This window comes from Chaetodon trifascialis, chromosome 6 (assembly GCF_039877785.1).
Source record: "Chaetodon trifascialis isolate fChaTrf1 chromosome 6, fChaTrf1.hap1, whole genome shotgun sequence".
Lineage (NCBI taxonomy): Eukaryota > Metazoa > Chordata > Actinopteri > Chaetodontiformes > Chaetodontidae > Chaetodon > Chaetodon trifascialis.
Window position 1 is genome coordinate 7,588,898 of NC_092061.1, and position 20,035 is coordinate 7,608,932.

The 20,035-nt window shown below is 44.1% G+C and overlaps 2 protein-coding genes across 4 annotated transcripts; one reads left to right on the top strand and one right to left on the bottom strand.

Annotated features, from left to right (window-relative positions):
- Positions 1-292: 292 nt before the first annotated feature.
- On the top strand, positions 293-11,768 carry cmya5 (cardiomyopathy associated 5). Its single transcript, XM_070963853.1, has 15 exons — positions 293-408; positions 1,317-1,950; positions 2,147-4,477; positions 4,637-5,011; positions 8,345-8,440; positions 8,594-8,812; positions 8,915-8,937; positions 9,179-9,303; positions 9,420-9,554; positions 9,766-9,912; positions 10,138-10,285; positions 10,490-10,623; positions 10,724-10,841; positions 10,926-11,102; positions 11,194-11,768. Exons 1-15 carry the CDS (start codon positions 293-295, stop codon positions 11,444-11,446), a joined length of 5,031 nt encoding a protein of 1,676 aa, XP_070819954.1. The 3' UTR covers positions 11,447-11,768.
- A 1,915-nt stretch (positions 11,769-13,683) lies between these two features.
- mtx3 (metaxin 3) lies at positions 13,684-19,776 on the bottom strand. Of its 3 annotated transcripts, none has more exons than XM_070963548.1 (9): positions 19,680-19,776; positions 18,327-18,396; positions 17,900-17,976; positions 17,691-17,783; positions 17,420-17,602; positions 17,239-17,315; positions 15,999-16,156; positions 15,588-15,731; positions 13,684-15,474 (listed from the first exon to the last, which is right to left on the bottom strand). In XM_070963548.1, exons 1-9 carry the CDS (start codon positions 19,770-19,772, stop codon positions 15,467-15,469), a joined length of 903 nt encoding a protein of 300 aa, XP_070819649.1. In that variant the 5' UTR covers positions 19,773-19,776; the 3' UTR covers positions 13,684-15,466. The 3 variants fall into 3 exon arrangements, with proteins under 3 accessions (XP_070819649.1, XP_070819648.1, XP_070819650.1); XM_070963547.1 differs by having other exon boundaries at positions 15,643-15,731; positions 19,680-19,772; XM_070963549.1 differs by lacking the exon at positions 15,588-15,731.
- Positions 19,777-20,035: the final 259 nt, after the last annotated feature.

The following is a 20,035-nucleotide window of genomic DNA, read 5'->3' on the forward strand; positions in this document are numbered from 1 at the left end:
ATTACAAGTTCAACATCTAACTTCTTCGAGTTTGTTCATAATGTGCTTAACCTAAGACTCACACTTATCCTTTTTAACTGCTTTGCCCCTCACTGACTCCCCTCTTTTCTTTCCCCACTCAGTCTATTTCTGTCCCCCGCTGAGTCAGATGGACACATCCCAACTTAGAATGACAGAAACAGGCAGACCAACTCTTCGAAACCAGAGTGGCTGAAAACATCAAGGACTGAAAGAAAAGAAAAGAAATAACATTGGGGAACTGCAAAGAATAGAGAGGGAGGATATTATCAAGATGGAGGAGTGTGGGAGTCTGGACTCGGAGATGACAGAGCTGCAGGGGTTTCATTGTGAGGCTTCAGAGGCCATCAGCCAGGACGACGAAGATGAAGTGGAGGAACTACAAAACAGGTGCTTTACACTCTGGATCTTACAAGCTGAATAACCTCAATTGTGCCTCACTTTAGATTTGTGAAAAGTGGTGTCTCCTCTGCTGAGAGATTTTTACCATGAAATTTATTGAATAGAATCTGTGAGGAACTAGTTTCTGGGCTTTCTGGCTCAAATACATTTCGCTTTACAGAGAGAAAAGAGACAACACAAGTCTTATCGCAGTCTGGACAAGTGTATCCCAGTGGCACAAAGCAGCACTCTATCACCTTTATTAAATACATTAAAAGACCGTCGGTTCTTCAGCTCACATTGTCAGTGTGGCACTGCAGACAGCTCTATTCTAACATTTGATATTATTCACCATCCCATATTTTACATCTCATTTATCACATTTCATACTGGGTGCTCTAGTTATCCTTGCCATGTCTTAAATAGTAGAGGACACTGATATGTTAAATGTATCTGGGAAGGCCAGGCACCTCTTCTCTAATATTACATGAATGACGCTTGTCACCCTGCAGTAGCCCAGATGTATTCATAGCTGGAGGGACAGCTTGGAGTCCATATCATCATTATTTTTTCAGCTCGTCACCCACTTTGGCAGCCTGGCACCAGACACCCGGTCTAATGCTGGAGATCCACACTCCTCAAGTTATTATCTTGACAATAGATCGGTGGGTGTTATCGTGTTTTCAGCTTAGATTTGTGAACTTACCTCAGGTGCAAAATGTGAATGAGGTTTCAGTGTTGGGACATCTTGCTCAGATATGTTTTGATTTGATTCATTGGTTCGTTCTCTGCTTGCGTTACCATAATCTGTGCCAAAAGGATCTCCTCTTGCAGTTATGCACTTCTTCTTCTTCTCGTGAACTGCACATACAGCCTGCTCTCCTTCCTCTAACCCAGTCCATTCCTCTCTCCTCTAGTCTGCGAGAGGTTGTGCAGGACCACTCTGTGAAGCCCAAACTCCAGTGCCTGATGGTGGATCCATCGTTCTCCATGGTAACTGTTCAGAGTGAGGACAGTGGTATCGTTTGGGAGACGGCCTCCAGCCGCTGCTCTACGCCCTGGACCTCTGAGACCAGTTCTATCTCTGAAGCCTACAGCATGGAGGGCTCTGGAGCTGCCGGAAAGATCACCATCGTCTTCGATGAGGAGAAAATAGTCCGCAGGAGGACAAGGTCTGGAGGAAGGAGCAGCAGGCTGGGGGACAGACTGAGCCGACCTGGTAGTTCAAGATCAGCTTCAGCTCTGGGAGTGGAGAGACTGGAGATGGCAGAGGTTTCTCTTCCTAACATCAAACAGGAGAAAACTGAAACAGAGCCGGGCATGGAGGAAATCAAAAACAAAGATCAGCAGCTGTTCAGTCTGATTTCAGAGGGTTATGAGATTCTCAACATCAGGGTTCCCTCCAAACTTCCCACTGTGGATGAGGAGGAGAGCACAGATCTGCAGGACAATTTGTCTTACTTGGACCAGACTCCAAAGATCAGGTCTCGAAACCATCATGACTGGACACAGAAACAGACAGAGGAGGGGGAAATACTGGATCACCAAGAGGTATTTACTGATTTATCTGGTTGAGTTGATAATGATATGTTTCATTTCTAACACTTTCAAACTCTAGCTTTGGTTTAATTTGCCTTTTTATTCCATCCAAATGAAGTTGAAATCTGAATTTGTCTGGTAAAATGCTGTTGTAAACACTAAATCGTCCTGTATTTACGTTTATGGGCTGATTATGATCTTTCTTCAGCCCTCAGAACAAGAGTCTCCTCAACCATCAGCCGACACAGAGCTCAGACACACACCCACTCAGAAAGAGAGCACCAGCGACATAGACTACTTCGAGAAGTTTACCTTGGTTGATGTGGTGGTTCCTGGGGAACAAGTTTCAGAGCTGCACAAGGTGGCAGAACAACCTGCAGCGAAGCCCCAAAGAGAGGAGCCAAAGCCTGCGAAGGAGACAGCCACAGACAGCCCATCTGCATCAGAAGACTCTTTTGTCTTTGTTACGGATGTGGAGATAGTTGGGGAACACCTGGACGAGGTCTTCTATGGTGAAGGAGCTCCTCCTGATGCACTGCAGCGGAGAGATGATGATGAGGTGGAGGGTGGAGCGCGGATGAGAACGAGACGAGAGAGCCAGAGATCTGTGAAGGAGAATGGTTCAGTGTTGTTTGGGAGTGAAGAAACCACCCTCACGCCCATCTTTATCTCCCCTGGACCCCCTAAGATCATCGACCCCATCCTGCTCGAGGAGCCCACCGCCATGTCTTTCATGTACTCAGACCTTTACGAGGATGCTGTAGGCGAGAGGAGGAAGAGTGACGAGGAGCACTCTGAGGCAGAGAGCGTGGCTTCTGAGAAGTCTTATAAAAGACGTCTGTCAGATTCAGACGAGGCAGACGGGTACCTGGAGAAGTTCACTCTGAAGGATGAAACTCCCACAGTGGATGTTCAAGGGGAGTCACTGGAGGATAGAAGTGAGGGGAGGACGATGTGGTCGCAGAATAAGTTTGAGATGACAGGATGTCTAACAAGAGTGGTCAAAGAGGAGGACGAGGACAAGACAAAGACAGAGGATCCAAAGATGCAGGAGGTCAGTGTTGCGGATAGGAGTGAAGATTTAACATCAGCAACATTTGAAGGGAAAAGGGAAATAGTTACAGAAACAGAAAAACAGAGGAAGGAGGAGGAGCAGACAGTCAGAGAAAGCTCAGAAGAACCAATTCAGACGTCTAAACTGAGAGCAGATCAGATGGAGGATCAGAAGGTGAGACTCGAGATAAAGAGAGACCAAAGTGAGGCTCCTGAGAGCAGCACTGCTGAATCACATCCGAGAATTCAACAGCTGGAGAGTAAAATAGAGAAAACAGAGGAGAGCAAGGAGCATCAGAGGGACGTGCCAGCAGGAACAGCTAGCAGTAATGTTTCAGAGGAGACAGCTATGATAGCACCTGTAAGCAGAGAGGTGCCTCACATTATCACTAAATCTGAAACACCAACAGAAACCACTGAGAAGCGTTTGTCTGAGGAGGCAGCTACTGACACTAAGGAGGTGGCTGCTGATGAGAAAGTAATAACTGAGTCCACAGCAGAGGCCTCAGTGGAAGTGAAAGAACTTGAAACTGAAATTGAGACTTCAGCTGATCCATTACTGTCTGAGGAAAAAAAAGCAACAGAAGTTGTTCCTGAAAATGTTGCACCTGTTGAGGTTATCACTGACTGTGATGCTGCAGTACACGCAGTCGTGGAGGTAATTGAAAAAGCAGTGCGTGAGAAAGAGATCCAAACTCAAGTTCAGATTGATCTTCAGGAGGTACCGAGTGTTGAGACGACAGATGGTAAAACAGCAGCTCCTGAAGGAGAGGACGACTGTGAAGCTTTCACAGAAGAAACTGCATTTGAGATGCAGGTGCCTGGTCTTCTTACTGAAGCTGATCAGGGGTCAGAGGTTAAAACTGAGATTTCAAGTGACGGAACAGAACCTGAGAGGCCAGATGGAGTCAAGACAGGTTCAGACAAGAAGTGGCATGAAACTCTTCAGTTCAAGCAGCATCAGCAAGAGGAATCCAGAGGATCAGACAAAACAAAGCTCATACCCAAAACCAAAGATGAAACACCCACAGAGGACACTAGGCCTGATGTTCAGGAGGTGGTGAATGAGGGGGATGATTTAATCCTTCTTGTTCCCAAAGGACAGGCTGTAGAGATGGACATAGAGATCAGTCGGAAGACTACAGTAGCTGTTTCTGAACCTGACAGCACATGTGAAGGTCTCATAGAACCTGAACCCATCACACTGTGCTCAGAGACACTTCAGCCGCCAAGTGAGGAGACAGTGACAGAGCTTCAGCTGGAAGTAGAACCAAAAGTTGCTCTAAAGGAAGAAGGACTACCTAGAAATGAGTTAGACCATTTGTACCCAAGTCCAGCACCTCTGGAGGAGGCTAACAAAGTTGAGCAGAAGGTGGAGCGTGACTTTGAAGAATACAAAGGTATCTTTCCCCCTTTGAGGAGCTTTACTCCCCGGGAGGATTTATCCGGGTTACACAGAGAGGATATGCAGTCAGAAGGAGCAGATGTGGAAAAGAAAGCAGAGCTGCACGAGGCGGAGACCGCCTCAGAAACAAATATTGTTAAAGAGGATTCAGGTCCAGAGATTGATCTGCACAGAGAGGATGTAGGGCAAAAGATGGAGCAAGATGAGGCAGGCACAGAGGTTCCAGAGGTGACTGCTGAGGAGCTTGAATATGAAGTGATCTCCAAACAGGATGCAAAAGAGATGCCAGAACCTGAAACACAGAGATGTGCAGAGGAACCAAAACCTGAGTGTGGTCAGGAGAGAGAAGAGAGGATGGAGATGGAGATGGAGATGGTGATGGAGAAGGAGGAGGAGAAAGTCTTTGATCTGTCCCCAGAAGAAGAGCTCATTGAGGCTGACTATGAAATCATTGATGAAGAAGAGGAGAGTCTGGCCCGGCTGGCTGCCGAGCTGCAGGGGATGGACTGGTTCTGTCTCACCTGTGGATGTCTGCTGTCAGAGGACGACTGCGTGTCTGGAGAGCATCACAGCCATGAGGTGACGGCTGTGGACAAAGCCTACGAGGAAATTAAGGTAGTGTACCATGTGACTATGAACATTTATTCTGTACATAAACATTTGTTTTAGAGTTTACAATGATGATGAAGAAGTAAGGACTATTACTCAGCGCTTCTGTTTCTGGTCCCAGAAACCCCTGCTGTAAGTTCTTGGTTAAATACAATGAATTATCATCTTCTCGTCTGTGGTTGGTGTCGACAGATTTCTGTTTATAATATTATATTCTGTGTGTGAGTGGCTTTTTGGCAAACAAAAGGAATATGCACGCAGTTGCCAGTTTATTAGGGATCCACTGCTAAAATTAGCAAAGCCTAATGCAACTGTCCTGCCATAAATCCTATCTTCATGAAGGTTATACAGTTCATTTTTATTGAAAATGTGTCAGAGAGGTGTTGATTCAGCGGTATTGTCCTTTTGGAGACTGCAGTTAGCGGTGCTGTTGACCTGTATTGCATTATACTGTTAGTTAACTGCACAGCATTAGTAAATGCACATGTATTGTAAGGTGTGGCAAAATGTTAGATTTAAAGGACTTGTTCAACCTTTTTGGAAATAACCCTATTTTCTGTCTTTCTTGGAGCAAATGAGCATATTTCCCAAAATGTTGAATCATTCCTTTCTCAGATCAGACAACACGTCTTTTCTTTTCGTTCTGTCTGTGGCCTCAGAGACTTCACAGCGATCCCTTTCGCAGGCTGCTGCTGAAGCAATGCAGCAGTTCTCATGTCTGATGGCGTGCTGTGCTCAAATAGCAGCTCATCATCATACACTTTACCAGCATTATTACAACACACGGTCACGATCATCACACACTTTACCGGCATTAGTTTGGGTCATCATATAATTAAGCGATCCTAAATCTGTCGGCTGTAACTTTTCCATTCATGCTGGCAGGTTGCATGCTCTCAGGCTGCTGGCAGGCTGCGCTCCAGCACATTGAACTGTTGTGATGTAATGCTCCACTTTGATCGGTGGAAAGGTCCAGTGTGACATCATCAAGTCGAGACTGATATGAGATCTGTTCATGCACACTGTTCTCCCTCGCTGTCCTCGAGGGCCATCACGGCCAGCCATCAGCTTTGTTTATTGTCTATCAATGTTATAGCACCTTCTAGCAACCTAAAAAAAACCATTTTGTTTTCTTTTACATGCAGTTTTCCAAAAGCCGTTTGTCCAGTTTCTAAAGTTCATGGTTCCTCACTGTAGCTCAAGACACTTCATTCAGGAGAAGAAATAATACTCAGTTTTCAGCTGTTTTCCTGTGATCTGTGAGGAGATATTCATCAACATGAAGTGACATATTTCACCATGCTTTTGCTAAACAACTATAGTGAAGTATCTGGCATCTAAATCAAAGGAAAGCTGGAACAAACTGAGAGTGATCAAATGTCATTTCCAGATGATATTTGAACCAGGTCTTGTGTATGTGTGAGTTGTATTTCTATGAAACATTGACAGCTGGACTGTAAATAAGACAAAGATCAAAGCTTTAACGCAGGTCTGACTTCAGCACCAAGAAGTGCGGCGTATTCAGATACTCCACGGAGGGTAAAATCGATCCCGACAAGTTGAGCAAAACAACTCGGCAAAACTGTATCCAGTCCAGTTCAGTGAGCTAAGTGTGCAATGCACCCCGAACTTCTTCATGCATGGATATGTGCAAGTGTGCTCACACACACACACACACACACACACACACACACACACACACACACACACACACACACACACACACCTGTTTTCTGACTCTTAGTGGAGCAGGGAGCAATAAGGGACCACAGCTTGACCTAGTTAAATGTGAGCTGTCAGTGTTGGGGTGGTGTCAGGGGATTGCCACCGTTCCTCTTCCTGGAATATCCTCCCTGATGATTGACCTTAAAGCTGCACAAGGCAACATTTTAACCTGAAGATTAACCTGTCTTATCAGTCTAAATAATAACAACACAAAGGAGCATTGGTCGCCCGTTAACTGGGACCCCACAGATCTGCCTCAGTAAAATTCATATTTTAGATATTGCCACTGGTGGGAAATCTTTAATACCCAGCAAATGATTAATTGAAACTTTAGAGCAGGTGAAAAACTCAGTTCAGAGAAAGAGAGTTAGGAGATTCACTGACATGAATGAATGATGAATGTGCAGTAGAAATGTCTGTTCTTTGTTCCAGTAAAGAAGCAGAAGGTGAAGGGAAGGCGCAGTTCGCTGTAATCTCACCCCAGTCTTAAAAAAACCGCCATGATTGCAACACTGCAGAAAACTGCTGCATTTGATTAATAAAATTGCACATTTAGGTCAGTCTCTGTTTTGGTGAATAATAAACACTCTCATTAGTCTCTCTTAAGATGAACATATGTATTTACAATAACTGGTACCAGGAAACAGACCCCTGACAACAGTGATGACATGGCGCTTGCTTGACAAAGAATCTTTCCAACAGTCCACCCAAGAAAACAAGGTCATGAATAGAGGCGTGTTAGCCAGCTAGTCTAAACAGTATCCAGTCTCCACCCAGCATATCAAGAAACTGAGACAAGGTCTCTCAAGGGCTTCGAAACTTTCCAGCTAGAGTCTGAACCTCCTCACACACTTGGTGTTAAAGGTAAAAGGTCAGGCTCAGTTAACCACGACAATGCAGAAACACATACATCTATCGATTGAATCAGATACATTGCACCCTAATCAGTGATGTCACACCATATTACCTGTCAAATACACATGCTGTGACATCACTGGTTAGGGAGTGGGTGGAGGTGCAACATGCCCCACAGTGTCAACCCCCAGAAAGCTCCACAGCCACTATTTTATGTTGATTCAAAGCTCTGCTGGTGTGAAGGCTGAGTTTGGTGCAGTTTTATCATCAGTCAGATCCACAAAGTTGCAATGATCATCTTTTGATCAAAGGAAAGCTTCATATTTTTCCAGTGCTCACATGCCTGTTTGTAGCTTTCAGTTATTCTTCACTGTAAATGTTCCTCCTCTCTATGCCGACCTGGCTGATTCTGTCTCATTTTAATGGAAGTGATGGGCAAAATATGAGGCTTCAGCAGTCTGAGTTACCCAAATCACTGCTTTCAATACAGAGTTTCCTCTTTGTTTTTATGATCCTTCTAACATGGCTCAGCAAAGAAACATTGTCTGAAGAAACAAAAACATTTTTTACAGTGTAGACTGTAGATTTTTGTTCCCCATCTCTTCCACTGGAGACACGTCAGGAAGGGATATCTTCATGGGCAGTGTGGAAATAGACCTGAAAAACTGTGAACATAACTTTTAATCCCAGCTGTATGGTGGTGTCAGAGGATATGAGATATGAAAGTGACATTTAACCTACAAGTGTCTTGCTCATCAGGAGAAGCTGAGTGACTGGATCTCAGAGCTTCAGGGGAGGTCAGAGAACATCGAGGACCTGGTGTCTGAGCTTGAACTGGCCTACAACTCAGTAGAGGTAAAACAAGATGAAACCAAATGGGACTATACCGCTCTTTGATATGTACATACCACTGTCATTCAGTGATATGATACAGCCCATCATCTCATTAAACTTAGGAATATTTGTGAAGATAATATCTCTGTTTTCTGTCCCTCTCCTCTTGACCAGGACCAGTGTGTGGAGACCGAGGCGGCGATGCAGGCACAGAATGAGGAGATGATGGCTCTGGTGATGGAGCAGTACAACAGCATGTCTGTCAGCATGGAAGAGGAGAAGAAGGCCAAGCTGGAGCAGCTGTATGACCAGATTGTCTCCTTCCAGGAGAGCATCGACTCTGCCAAGGCCACGCTGGAGACCACGGCCAGAGAGGCTGAGACTGACGCACGGGTGAGTCCTGAGGTTAACTGATCAGTGGGATCATATTCAGCCAATATTCAGGGTTTATATCGAATTTCTGATAAGTCCCCCTTCAATCTGTTCTCCCACTAGTCACCTGAAGACATTCATGCAAGGTAATGGGCTTTCAGTGAATGGAGTGTGACCGAATGTGGTTTTCTAACCAGTTTATACTAACATTAGACCGGATAGTAGTAACCGCTACAGTTTGCTGTTTGACTTGCAGAGCTGTAACGTATGCAGTATGCCAATAAGATGAATATTCAATTGTAGGGGTAAATTTTCCATTTCGAGCTCAGTATATAGAAAAGAAATGTGCCTGTAGCCAAAGACTAATTGCTGTGGTTGTGTGGTCAGGCTCAAGGCAGCTCTGGACTCAGCCATGTCCCTGGAGCTGGGTCCCAAGGGACTGCTGGTGTTCGAGGACTATGCCAAGGGCAACACTTCCAGCTCTCACCTGGCACAGCGCAAGGGAATCCCAGGTAGGTCTGATAAAAACAAGTCTTTGCAGATACACCTGTCAGCTTCAAGAAGTCTTGTATCATGTGCATGTGTGTGGCAGTTATGAATCATGTATGTCTCCCGGTCTGTGCCTCAGTGCCTCAGAGGCCTACGCTGCAGCCTCAGGAGCCAGGCTCAGCCACCAGCACCAGTGTCACAGTTTACTGGAAAGTCAACCCTGGAGATATCATAGACTGCTTCCAGGTCTACTGCATGGAGGATCCACAAGGAGGTAAATACTTTCAGGGTGGTGTTCAAACTGAAAAACAGTGGGTGAATTTTTTTCATCACCTTCTACTTCAGGTCAAATGATGTACTGTTTAGATAGAAATGAAAGTTAATAGATAAATCTAATTGAAAATGTAATTAATTGTTAATTTTACTAATCTAAAATAATCAGCATACAAACACAGTGCATGTGTCGTGGCTGCCGTTGTCCACAGCTGTGTCAGAGGAGTACCGCGTGACAGTGAAGGAGAGTTATTGTGTCCTGGAGGAGCTGGAGCCCGACAAGACCTACAAGGTGTGGGTGATGGCTGTCAACTACAACGGCTGCTCTCTGCCCAGCGAGAGACTCACCTTCAGAACTGGTCAGTCCAGACACTGGAGCTGAAGTTACAACAACACAGCGACTTTGTCTGATAAAACTAGAAAGCATCATTTTCATTTTTACCAGCATTGTTTCTAGGAAGTTTAGATGATAATAAGGTTTAAATAATCGGTCTTAAGTGGTAAATTCTGTTACAGTATCTACATTTGTGGGGGCCCAGAAAGAATTAGTTTTATTTATTGACAGCTTGTTCTCTTTCTGGCAGCTCCATCAGTACCAGTGATTGATACCGAGCGCTGTACAGTCATGTGGGATTCGGCCACGCTGCGGTGGAGCTCAGCTAAACAGACTCCTGAACAGAGTTACACCTTGGAGTACTGCCGCCAGTATGAACTGGAGGGAGAGGGGCTCAGGTGGGTGTTGATAGGCAACCTGACCACACTGGGGAAGTCAGTCAATTTGGTTTAAAACAAGCTAATGATAAACTGCACATGTGTCTGACATAAAGATTCAGACATAGTTACACTTTACAGTAAAGCATTTTATACACTGACACATTTTGATGTACCAAGGTTTATGTGTGTGCATGTATGTGGGTGTGTGTTACATACTCCTAGGTCCATCTCAGGTATCAAAAGCTGTGAGCAGAAGGTTCTCCTGCAGCCCAATGAGAATTATCTGTTTTACATCAAAGCTGTGAATGAGGCTGGAGCCAGCGAGCAGAGCGAGGCCGCACTCATTTCCACCAAAGGTAACAAAACACACGTGAACGCTCTTTGTGCTTCTGTTAGTGTGCGACGTTCCACAAATACGCTTTCATTTTCTTTTCTCTGACCCGTTACTGCTTTCAGGGACGAGGTTCCGCCTGCTGAAAGCCTCAGCCCACCCTGCTCTGGAGCTGTCAGTGGACCAGACCACGCTGCACTACTGTCAGGATGCACCTGAAAACACACCATCTACAGACAAACAGTGAGTTTCAGTCAGCTCCAAACACTCTTTGGACCCTCTTTTAATGACTATGTGCGAACCAGAATGTGTGTGTGTGTTTTCAAGGTGCCCATCCATCCTGGGTGAGTTGTTGCTGGCACAAGGACGTTACTACTGGGAGGTCGTCGTGTCACGAAGCACAGCTTACAGGCTTGGAGTGGCGTACAGCGCTGCCAATAGAAACGTCCCACTGGGGGAAAACAGCCTGTCGTGGTGTTTGCAGTGTATCCCTACACCATCAGGGTACGCATAAAGCATTTCTCCCTAATTGACTCTGCTTCCCATCACTGTTTTGGTCTAACCCTTCCTTTCTCTGCTGTCCCTGTCTGTCCAGCTGCAGGTATCAGTTGCTCCACAGTGACATTCAGTCCAGTGTGTTTGTGATTGAGATGCCTGAGCGAGTGGGTACTCTCCTGGATTACCAGCTCGGTCGTCTGTCTTTCTACAATGCCCAAAGCGGTCAGTTGTTAGGCACTTTCCGCCAGCGCTTCGCCCAGCCGTGCCACCCTGCTCTGGCCCTGGAGATGCCGGGCAGCCTGGAGGTCAGCATGGTGCTGGAGGCGCCGGAGTTTACCAAAGACAGCTAGCTCTGCTATCTGCCTCACACACACTGTTTACAGTTCATGTTGGACATATATTGATTTGAATGACAAACATTAATGCATCGCTGAGAAAACTGCAGACATTACAGCACATGAAATATACTGATATCTGTGGAAAAGGCAGAAGACATACTGGGTCCCACTCTTCTAAAGAGGCCTCGTTGATGGGTTTGTGTAGTTTTAGCGTGATCGAACCTTATCAATGTAGCACTTCATTGTAGGACAAGTTTTCTCCGATTGAAGAGGAAATCACTTCAAAATGAAATTGTACATATCAAAAACAGAGGCAGTGGAAGTGAATGATGACTGTGTGAAATACAACAGGATTGAAATTTAGTGCCTTGAATTTTTTTTTTTCCACAGGTGAGTGTCTTGTATTTTGTTTTGTCACAGGAGAGGTGAAACGTTGTGGATCATATCATAAATCTGACCATAATATGTGCCGAGAGTTGTAAATGTTCTGTGATTTACTCTTACTTAAACCCTTAAGGATAAGTACTGTGAGCAAAGCGTCTGACTGCATATTGAACACACACTGTATCATTACTGAGACAAACAACAGCTAAAGCCTTTTGTCACCACACAGTTTAGAGACTGAAATGTAGAAATATCCTGTAGCACTTTTGAACTGCGTTTCATTATGTTAATGTATGTAAATAACCTTTTCCGGATGTGATCAATTCTGTATTTTGTTATGTGTAACTCAGCGGTGGAGACTGTTTTTCTTTTCCTGTCTTGTAAACTGATTTTCACGCCTGAGCTGAATGAACATGTTTATTTTTTTATTTGTGTAAGTGGACTATTTGTTTTGACTCAGCTCATTAGTTTTCCCCTCTTACACACATTCACCACTAGAGGGCCTCAGTACTCCATTAGCTGAAATATTGGCTCAAACTCATCTCAAAATGCATAAAGTTTATGCTCTACAACTCCAAAGCAGCAGTGCGGTGTCACATAAAAATGAACCTGAACTATAACTTTTCACTCATGATGACCTAATCAACCTCTGAGAAGAGCAGAAATCAAACATTTTCAGAAGTTTATGTTTGTTTACCTTAAAGATTCTATTGCCATGTATTCTTTCATTGCTGCTTACGCTTACTGCAATGTAATATAATGTACATTATTAGCAACCTAAAAATGTGTGTGTACTTTGATACACAAATTAAATGTGAGGAAAAAATGTGAGTTGAATGGGTTTAACCTCAACTGCAAACCAAAGGAACATCAGGCAGAAATAAATCAAATGCATTTCTGCTACCAATCCTGACGACTTCTGCAAAATCTATCACGCACTTTATGACTTGCAGCTACTGTAGATTTGTGAGACAGACACCTCGCTGACGAAGCTACATGCTTCTCCAGAGGACATTTCATAATTATTGCACTGCCATTTTTCCAGGCGCTCACTCCTTTTCCCCTCATCTCTGACACCTTTCCTCTTTTCTGGGGAAACAAAGAGGAGAGGGAGAAGAGGAGCGTGCAGCAAACACATGCGGACCATCCGGGAACAGCTGCTGGCTTCCATGTGGTCTGTTGGACCGCTCAGCTGGAACCTGACAGAAAGCTCTTTGAGAGATGACAGCCTCATTTTAATGGAGCTACTGGCCTCTGCCTTCCTGCAGTGGGTAGCACTGGGTTGGGAAGTTCGAACAAAATTTATTGTAGCTGAACTTGGGATGGACTTTTTTGTGTTACGGCAAAAAGTTTAGCACAGATTGGGAACTGTTTTTGTAGCTCATCTCAACACAGAGCTCTTTGACGTTATTTAATATGATTTATTTGACAAACATATTTTTCTAACCCTGAAAAACGAAGGAAAAAAGACCTAAACAATACTGCAAGTGAAAAGACTCATATCTTTAAGATATTTATTTTAGCACAAAATGAAGAACAGATCCAAATGTGCTATTTATTTCCCTTTACCGCAACTATTAAAGAGGCAGCCAAGAGAAGCCTCAGCAGGACTCTCGCCCTCACGTGATCGATGACTTCAACAATATCTGATGTCAAGTATGCATCATCCTTCAGCTTCATTACTCTCATTTTTTCCATGTCCAGGGCCAAAACCAAACAAAGAGCTCTCTGTCCTCCCAACATCCAAACAACCAATCACACAATCAACAGAGGTGGGCAAAGGTGAAAAACGCGGCTTAGAGGATGGAGGAAACATCCGAAACATCATTTAAAGCAGCAAGTAAGAGGCAAACTGGACTCCGCTTGACTGGTAACAGGCACATTTATTTTACTTGAAAAAAAGACAGTGGCCATGGTTGGATAATCCGATTTGTATTTCAATAACATGAAGACAGTTACCGACTATCAAAGGAGAATGAACTGTAACAGAAACGACGAAGATAATTTATGACAACGTATCAAAATTATGAAATCGACGGTTAACATTTTGACAGTTGTACAAAGACACCAGCAGTCATGAAGGCACACTGCACCCATATGGTCCTCACGAGCCTATTTGAAGTCCAACAACATTTTGTAATTGGCAGCACAAACACGTCCCAATGAACGCTTGTGCTTTAGGACATGGTCCTTTAAAGGGAATGTAACCATGAAGTGGTTTTTTTGAAAGCTGCAAAGCCCAAATGATGAAAGCACTGACATGGAGTCGACAAGGTTCAGTAATGCACAAGCTGTGAGGATGTTAGGGAACAAAAACAAAACGCACAATGGTGGCAACTCAGGTCATAGTCCAACTTCAGTTTGAGAGACTGGACAGTAAAAACGAAGCAAAAAACAAAACAAAGGCAGCTAATGACATTTCATTTTTAGCAAGACGGTCGTTAAATAGGCACAGCAAATGATAACACAGCAGAAAAGTTAAAAAAAAAAGTTGTACAAAGATGGCTGTGGAAAACCATGGCGACAACAAAAGTGAGTGGACTGTTAATGACATGAAATATGCTGAAGAAACAATAATGAAAGACACACTCTGAGAGTCCTTGAGAAGACATACCCACAAACACACGTTTGCATGAATGAGTTAATACAGGATGTAAGGCCCTTGCATTACTTGTGTATCTAGCAAAGATTAGGAACAAGCTGATCAGCCCTATGAGAGGAAACTTAAATTGCATTGCTTTTAATCATAAAACTATTTACAACTATACAAGCTATACAAAGCAGAGGAGGTGAGAGCAAAGCAAAATAAATAACCGGTTATTCTGATAGTCATGACTGCATACAATACACATTAATTTAAACGTTATTAGAATTCACAGAGTATTTTACAGTGGAGATGAGGAGGGACGTGTGCTCAGCTAAAGGATCTGAAGTCCTCTATGAGAAAACACAAATTTCTGAACTGGAGCAACATTAGCTAACTCAACAAATCTTAACGCAGGGCCAGTTTACTTCAGTGACCTAGGTATCTTTAGCTCTTTAATGTCAATATCCTCACATTTCAACATGTTTCCCATTGTTCTTCATCTGTCGTGCGATGAAGAACAGATTTTTTTTTACAGAAAGCAAAATGAAGAAGAAGAGGTCAATGAAAAAATGGACACTCAGAGGTCAAACAGTTCCACTTCTTCTCCCTGCTGGACTTTGCATTCGTTTTGCCTTTCCTTTGAACTTTCTGTGTCTTTCTCATCGAGCACCGCTTCATAGCATTCCATCCTGAACCATGTACATGCGCTCAACCTTTTTAGAAACCTCACACATGCACTTTTCCATCGCTTCCAAGCTAACATCTTAGAAATCTATCATCATTATCTTGCTGTAAAATAGCCTACGTTATAATTATACAGTCATACTTTAGTTATTTGCCACTCAAGTTGTAGTTCAGCTGGGTGACATTTTTTTGATTTCCGGATGTTGAGTCAGATTCAGACCTGCACCTTTAATCTACAGGCTGTTCCTCCTCCATTCATAAGGCTGGATCAGGGTTGGCAGGTCAGGGGTTAGGCAGGGGTAGAGCTCTTCTCATTGGCCAGGCTGGGTTTGGGGTCTGGTCTGTGGGGTTTGTGCTGAGGGCTGCTGCGAAGGTTGTCATCCATCTAAGGTACAGGATGTCCAGTTTAGTTACAGCACACATGCAGGAGCAGAAAATAATATGACAGTGATTGAGTACAAGACACTATCTCTACTTATAGCACAGCTGAGACTGTACCTGCCAAATGCAACCATGAACCCATGCAAAGAAGATAAAAGGAAAGCAGAAACACCTTCTCTATCAAGTTGGACTCTTTATTTACAAGCTGTGTTAGTTTCTGGAGGTTGGCATCCATTGTTTCCTGAACAAGTGGGGGAGGACCTGGAAAGAGATGACGTCCAGAGAAGAAGAGATGGCAGAGTCAGTGGAACAGGAACAGTGTTAGCTCAACAAGCACCTAAAAATGAAGCAGATTCAAAGTGTGCACGTGCAGCGAAACGAAGACGTGAGAAGCAGATGGGAGTGCTGATGATGTTAGCTGTTTTGCGTGCTTGCAAACGTAAAACGTTCCCTTCGCCTTTGTGTGCAGATTTCACCGAGTTAAAGCCGCAAGAGTGTGAGTATTTCCAGCATGTGCAGCAATCTTACAAGGGTGGTCCGAGCTGAAGTAGACTGCGAGGATGTTGTCACAGAAGTGTGTGACATTGTCCAGCTGTCTGAGGTGGCTCTGCAGAGGACTGCTGGGGAGACTGGCTTTGTGAAGTGGAGCCACAAAACCGAACACAAAGGCATCCAGACTGGTCGGCCTGCGGACACAAAGGGACGTACACTGAAGTAAATTCAGGCACACACAGAGGCAAGCGATATAGAGCTCTGAAACATTAGAAGTACTTTTACTCATATTGTCCTGAATTACTATTAATATTTTATTTAATATTTAAAGCATTTCGGCTGCACGGTGGCGCAGCAGGTAGTGCGCGTGCCTCACAGCAAGAAGGTCGCAGGTTCGATCCCCGGGTCGGGCCTTTCTGTGTGAGGTTTGCATGTTCTTCCCGTGCATGCGTGGGTTCTCTCCGGGTACTCCGGCTTCCTCCCACAGGCCAAAAACATGCTCATTAGGTTGATTCTAAATTGCCCTTAGGTGTGAGTGTGAGTGTGAATGGTTGTGTGTATGTGCCCTGCGATCGGCTGGCGACCGGTCCAGGGTGTACCCCGCCTCCCACCCGTTGACAGCCGAGATAGGCTCCGGCCCCCCCGCGACCCCGAAAGGGATAAGCGGCATAGAAAATGGATGGATGGATTTAAAGCATTTCCTACGTCCAATTTCTCCCAGAATGATTTCTGAAATACATACGACCCATTCTCTCAATATCTGAGATCATCATCGTGTGATTTAAATACTTCAAATTTCATTTCAGCCTATCCCAGCTCTCAACGGGTGAGAGGCGGGGTGCACCCTGAACCGGTCACAACATATATAGACATACAACAATTCACGCTCACACTCACACCTAAGGACAATTTAGAGTCACCAATTAACCAAATGAGCATGTTTTTGGTCTGTGGGAGGAGAGAACCCACACATGCACGGAAAGAACATGCAAACTTCACACAGAAAGGCCCCGCCCGACCCGGGGATCGAACCGGCGACCTTCTTGCTGTGAGGCACGCGCACTACTGCTGCTTATTGTGATAGTTTCCTGTTATCAAGCTATTTTTTTCCTATACCGCTGAGCCATAATCACATGGCCAGCTGAATATTTAATGAGAAATGTGCACACAGACTCTCAAGCTTTTTCCTCTATTCTGTTTGCCAACAGCTTTGCCTCTACATGAGTATACAGTCCTTCAAATGAAGCTTTGAATCAGTCAACATTAATGAACTCACGAGTTGCCAAAAAAGTAGTTTGCAGATCCCAGTCTGTAGGAAAGGAGATTCAGGCACTCTTTAGCATCACTGTAGATCTGAGGCAGAGAGAACACACAGCTGTGAAAAAGAGAGCTTTGCAGACTACACAGAGCTGGCATGTTGACACGATGTGTGACTGACAGATCAGATCAATATTTACCTTTCCCTCCACCTCAGTTATTCTGTGTAGCGGTGCTTCTCCTTTGGTCAGAAGGATGCGGGAGAGGGCGGTGTTGGCGTGGCGACCAGGGACGAGAAAGTTAAGAGGGAACGGCGAGCGTGAAGCAAACCATGGCCGCGTCACATTGGCGTAGTTTTCCGCATCCACCCAGAAAGTGTGCAACTGTGGGACACGAAGCGGCACTCTAAATATCAACAGGACTCACAGATTAGTTCTTGTCAGGGAATAAGCAGAAGACACGTGGTTTTACCAGAGCTGGTCGTAGTTTCTCTTCGAGTAGAGCGATGTACGCCATGGTGTCTGCTCCTTGTCTGGCTGAAAGCTCAAAGTCTGCGTTAAACCTCTGGAAAAAAAAAGAAACACCACAAATATCACCAAGACCTTCTGGTTCTGCTAAATGGGTCTGGGGACGTAATGATCGGGTGGTGGACGGCGAGCAGCCTCGGCGTCCACTCTTACCTGTTTCCTCAGGAAGTTGAGGATCTGTGTGGGCTCTTGAACTGCAGAGTCTCCACAAAGCAGCTCTGGGACTGTCGCTGCAAATCGAACAACGGAGACAAGACATTACAATTCAAGGCAATTTACGTTAATTCACTCCATTTTGGAACCCAGGCAGATGCATAAAAACATAACACGCATGTTTAAATCTACATTTTTCAGCCCGTACTGGCACATTTTGGCATCCACAAAATTTTCATGACTCATTACAGGCACTGGGTTGTCATGTGATTTTAAGAATACTGTTGTAGCGGTTATATAGATACATTTTCAAAATGTGTACCATACATACTTAACAAATATTCACATATCAGCTGTAGAATTCACAAGCAATCCCCAGGTGATGTCTGGACCATAAACTTTTGGTTTACGGGAAGCTGCTGCCCACCTGTTAGAGTTTTCCATGTCCAGTCTATCGGAGAAACTGTGACTTTTGCCCCAGAAAATTTGGCATATGCCTGAAAGAAAATTGACAGGAAAATGGTACAAAGAGACAACAGTTATTGCATTAATGAGGTAAAGGCTGGAACTACTGGTCCAAACGCGAGAGGACTCCAGAATATTCAGGGGAATACTTCCTCTGCTGTACACAGACCCAACGCAGGACTGTAATACAATCAAGGCTGAGTTTATATCTCATCAGTCGTGCAATGAAGCTGAATGCTTGCTGTAAGCAAAGAGCCTTCAGTAGGAATTTGGAACAGACTCTAAAAGCAGAAAGAGGAAAACAAGTAAAACTAAACTTAAAAAAAAAAAAACACACACACACAACAAAATTAGGGCTTTAAATACAGATCATTTTCATCATTGAATGTGTAGTTTTGTTATTTTAAATTAATCATTTGGTGTACAAATAATAATTAAAATTGCCCATTTCAATTTTCAATTTTCAGATTATTTTGACCGACTAACAGTCCAACACCCAAACATGTTCAGTTTACAATGATATAAACAGAGAAAAGCATAATTCATAGAAGAGACAGAGCCAAAGAATATTTGGCAGAGAAATAACTGAAGCAATTAACTGATTATTTTTTGTCAATCGGCCTATCAATTCATCTTTTCTGCTTCTGTTCATATGATTTACATTTCCAGTTTAATAGTTCCTGTTTTCTAGAATGTAGGCATCCAGATGTTGATGCTGATGAAAACAACAGTTGTGCCTTACATGTTATTAGACTGCTGTCAATTAAAACACGCAAACCAAACTGAAGGCATTAGCAGCACTAAATAAATGCATTAAAAAGGTGGCAGAAAATTACTCAAAGTGTCACCTTGTGGCAAGAGTTGTAACTGCATGGATTCACTGACACAACATGAGAAACAGCAAACAAACGACTCAATGTTAATTTTCTGACAAGGTTATTACGACCTCGGCCACCGTCGACAGCTGACCAGAAACTGACTGAGGTACAGACACACATACAAGGAGCATCAACAAGCTGACCTTGAAGCAGCACATTTCTAACTAGCTATGACAACCAGTCCTCCATGCAGGACACAACATGCAGTCACAGTTGTTATGCTGCAGCTGACCAAGCATGACATATTACTGCATATCCTGCTGCACATCGAGCTGAACATGAGCAGCTAACAAACTGCAGTGGGTAAGTTAGCATGGAAGCTAACCAGAGACACACAGAGCAGACGCAAAGAAAACCGGAGAAAAAACCTTCCGTCCATAAAACAAGTCAGGACACAGCGACCGTAATTTAGTTTAACGAGCAGGCGATAACGTTACCAGAACTATGAGAGACTCGGTGTGGACAGAAGGCAAACCCCAGTCTCCTCCCCAGCATCTCAGCTCCATGGCAGCCGCCATGTTTTGATTCATGGAAGGAGCCGGTGACGTCATGAGGTACCTGCACATATGAGCGCGCGGAGGTGTCGAGCGCGTTTGTGTTAACGTGAAAGAATAATAATTTTACGTATGAATGTTTTTTTTGTTTTTTTTTTAAAGTCTCATTCAACCGTTCATTCCCTGTAAAAACACTTTGTCAGTTTGTTCCTATGATGCTTTACGTCACGTTCAGGGTCATAAAATCGGTAAGTGATGGTGAGGTAATCATGACGGAATTCAACCATCGTAGTAACTCA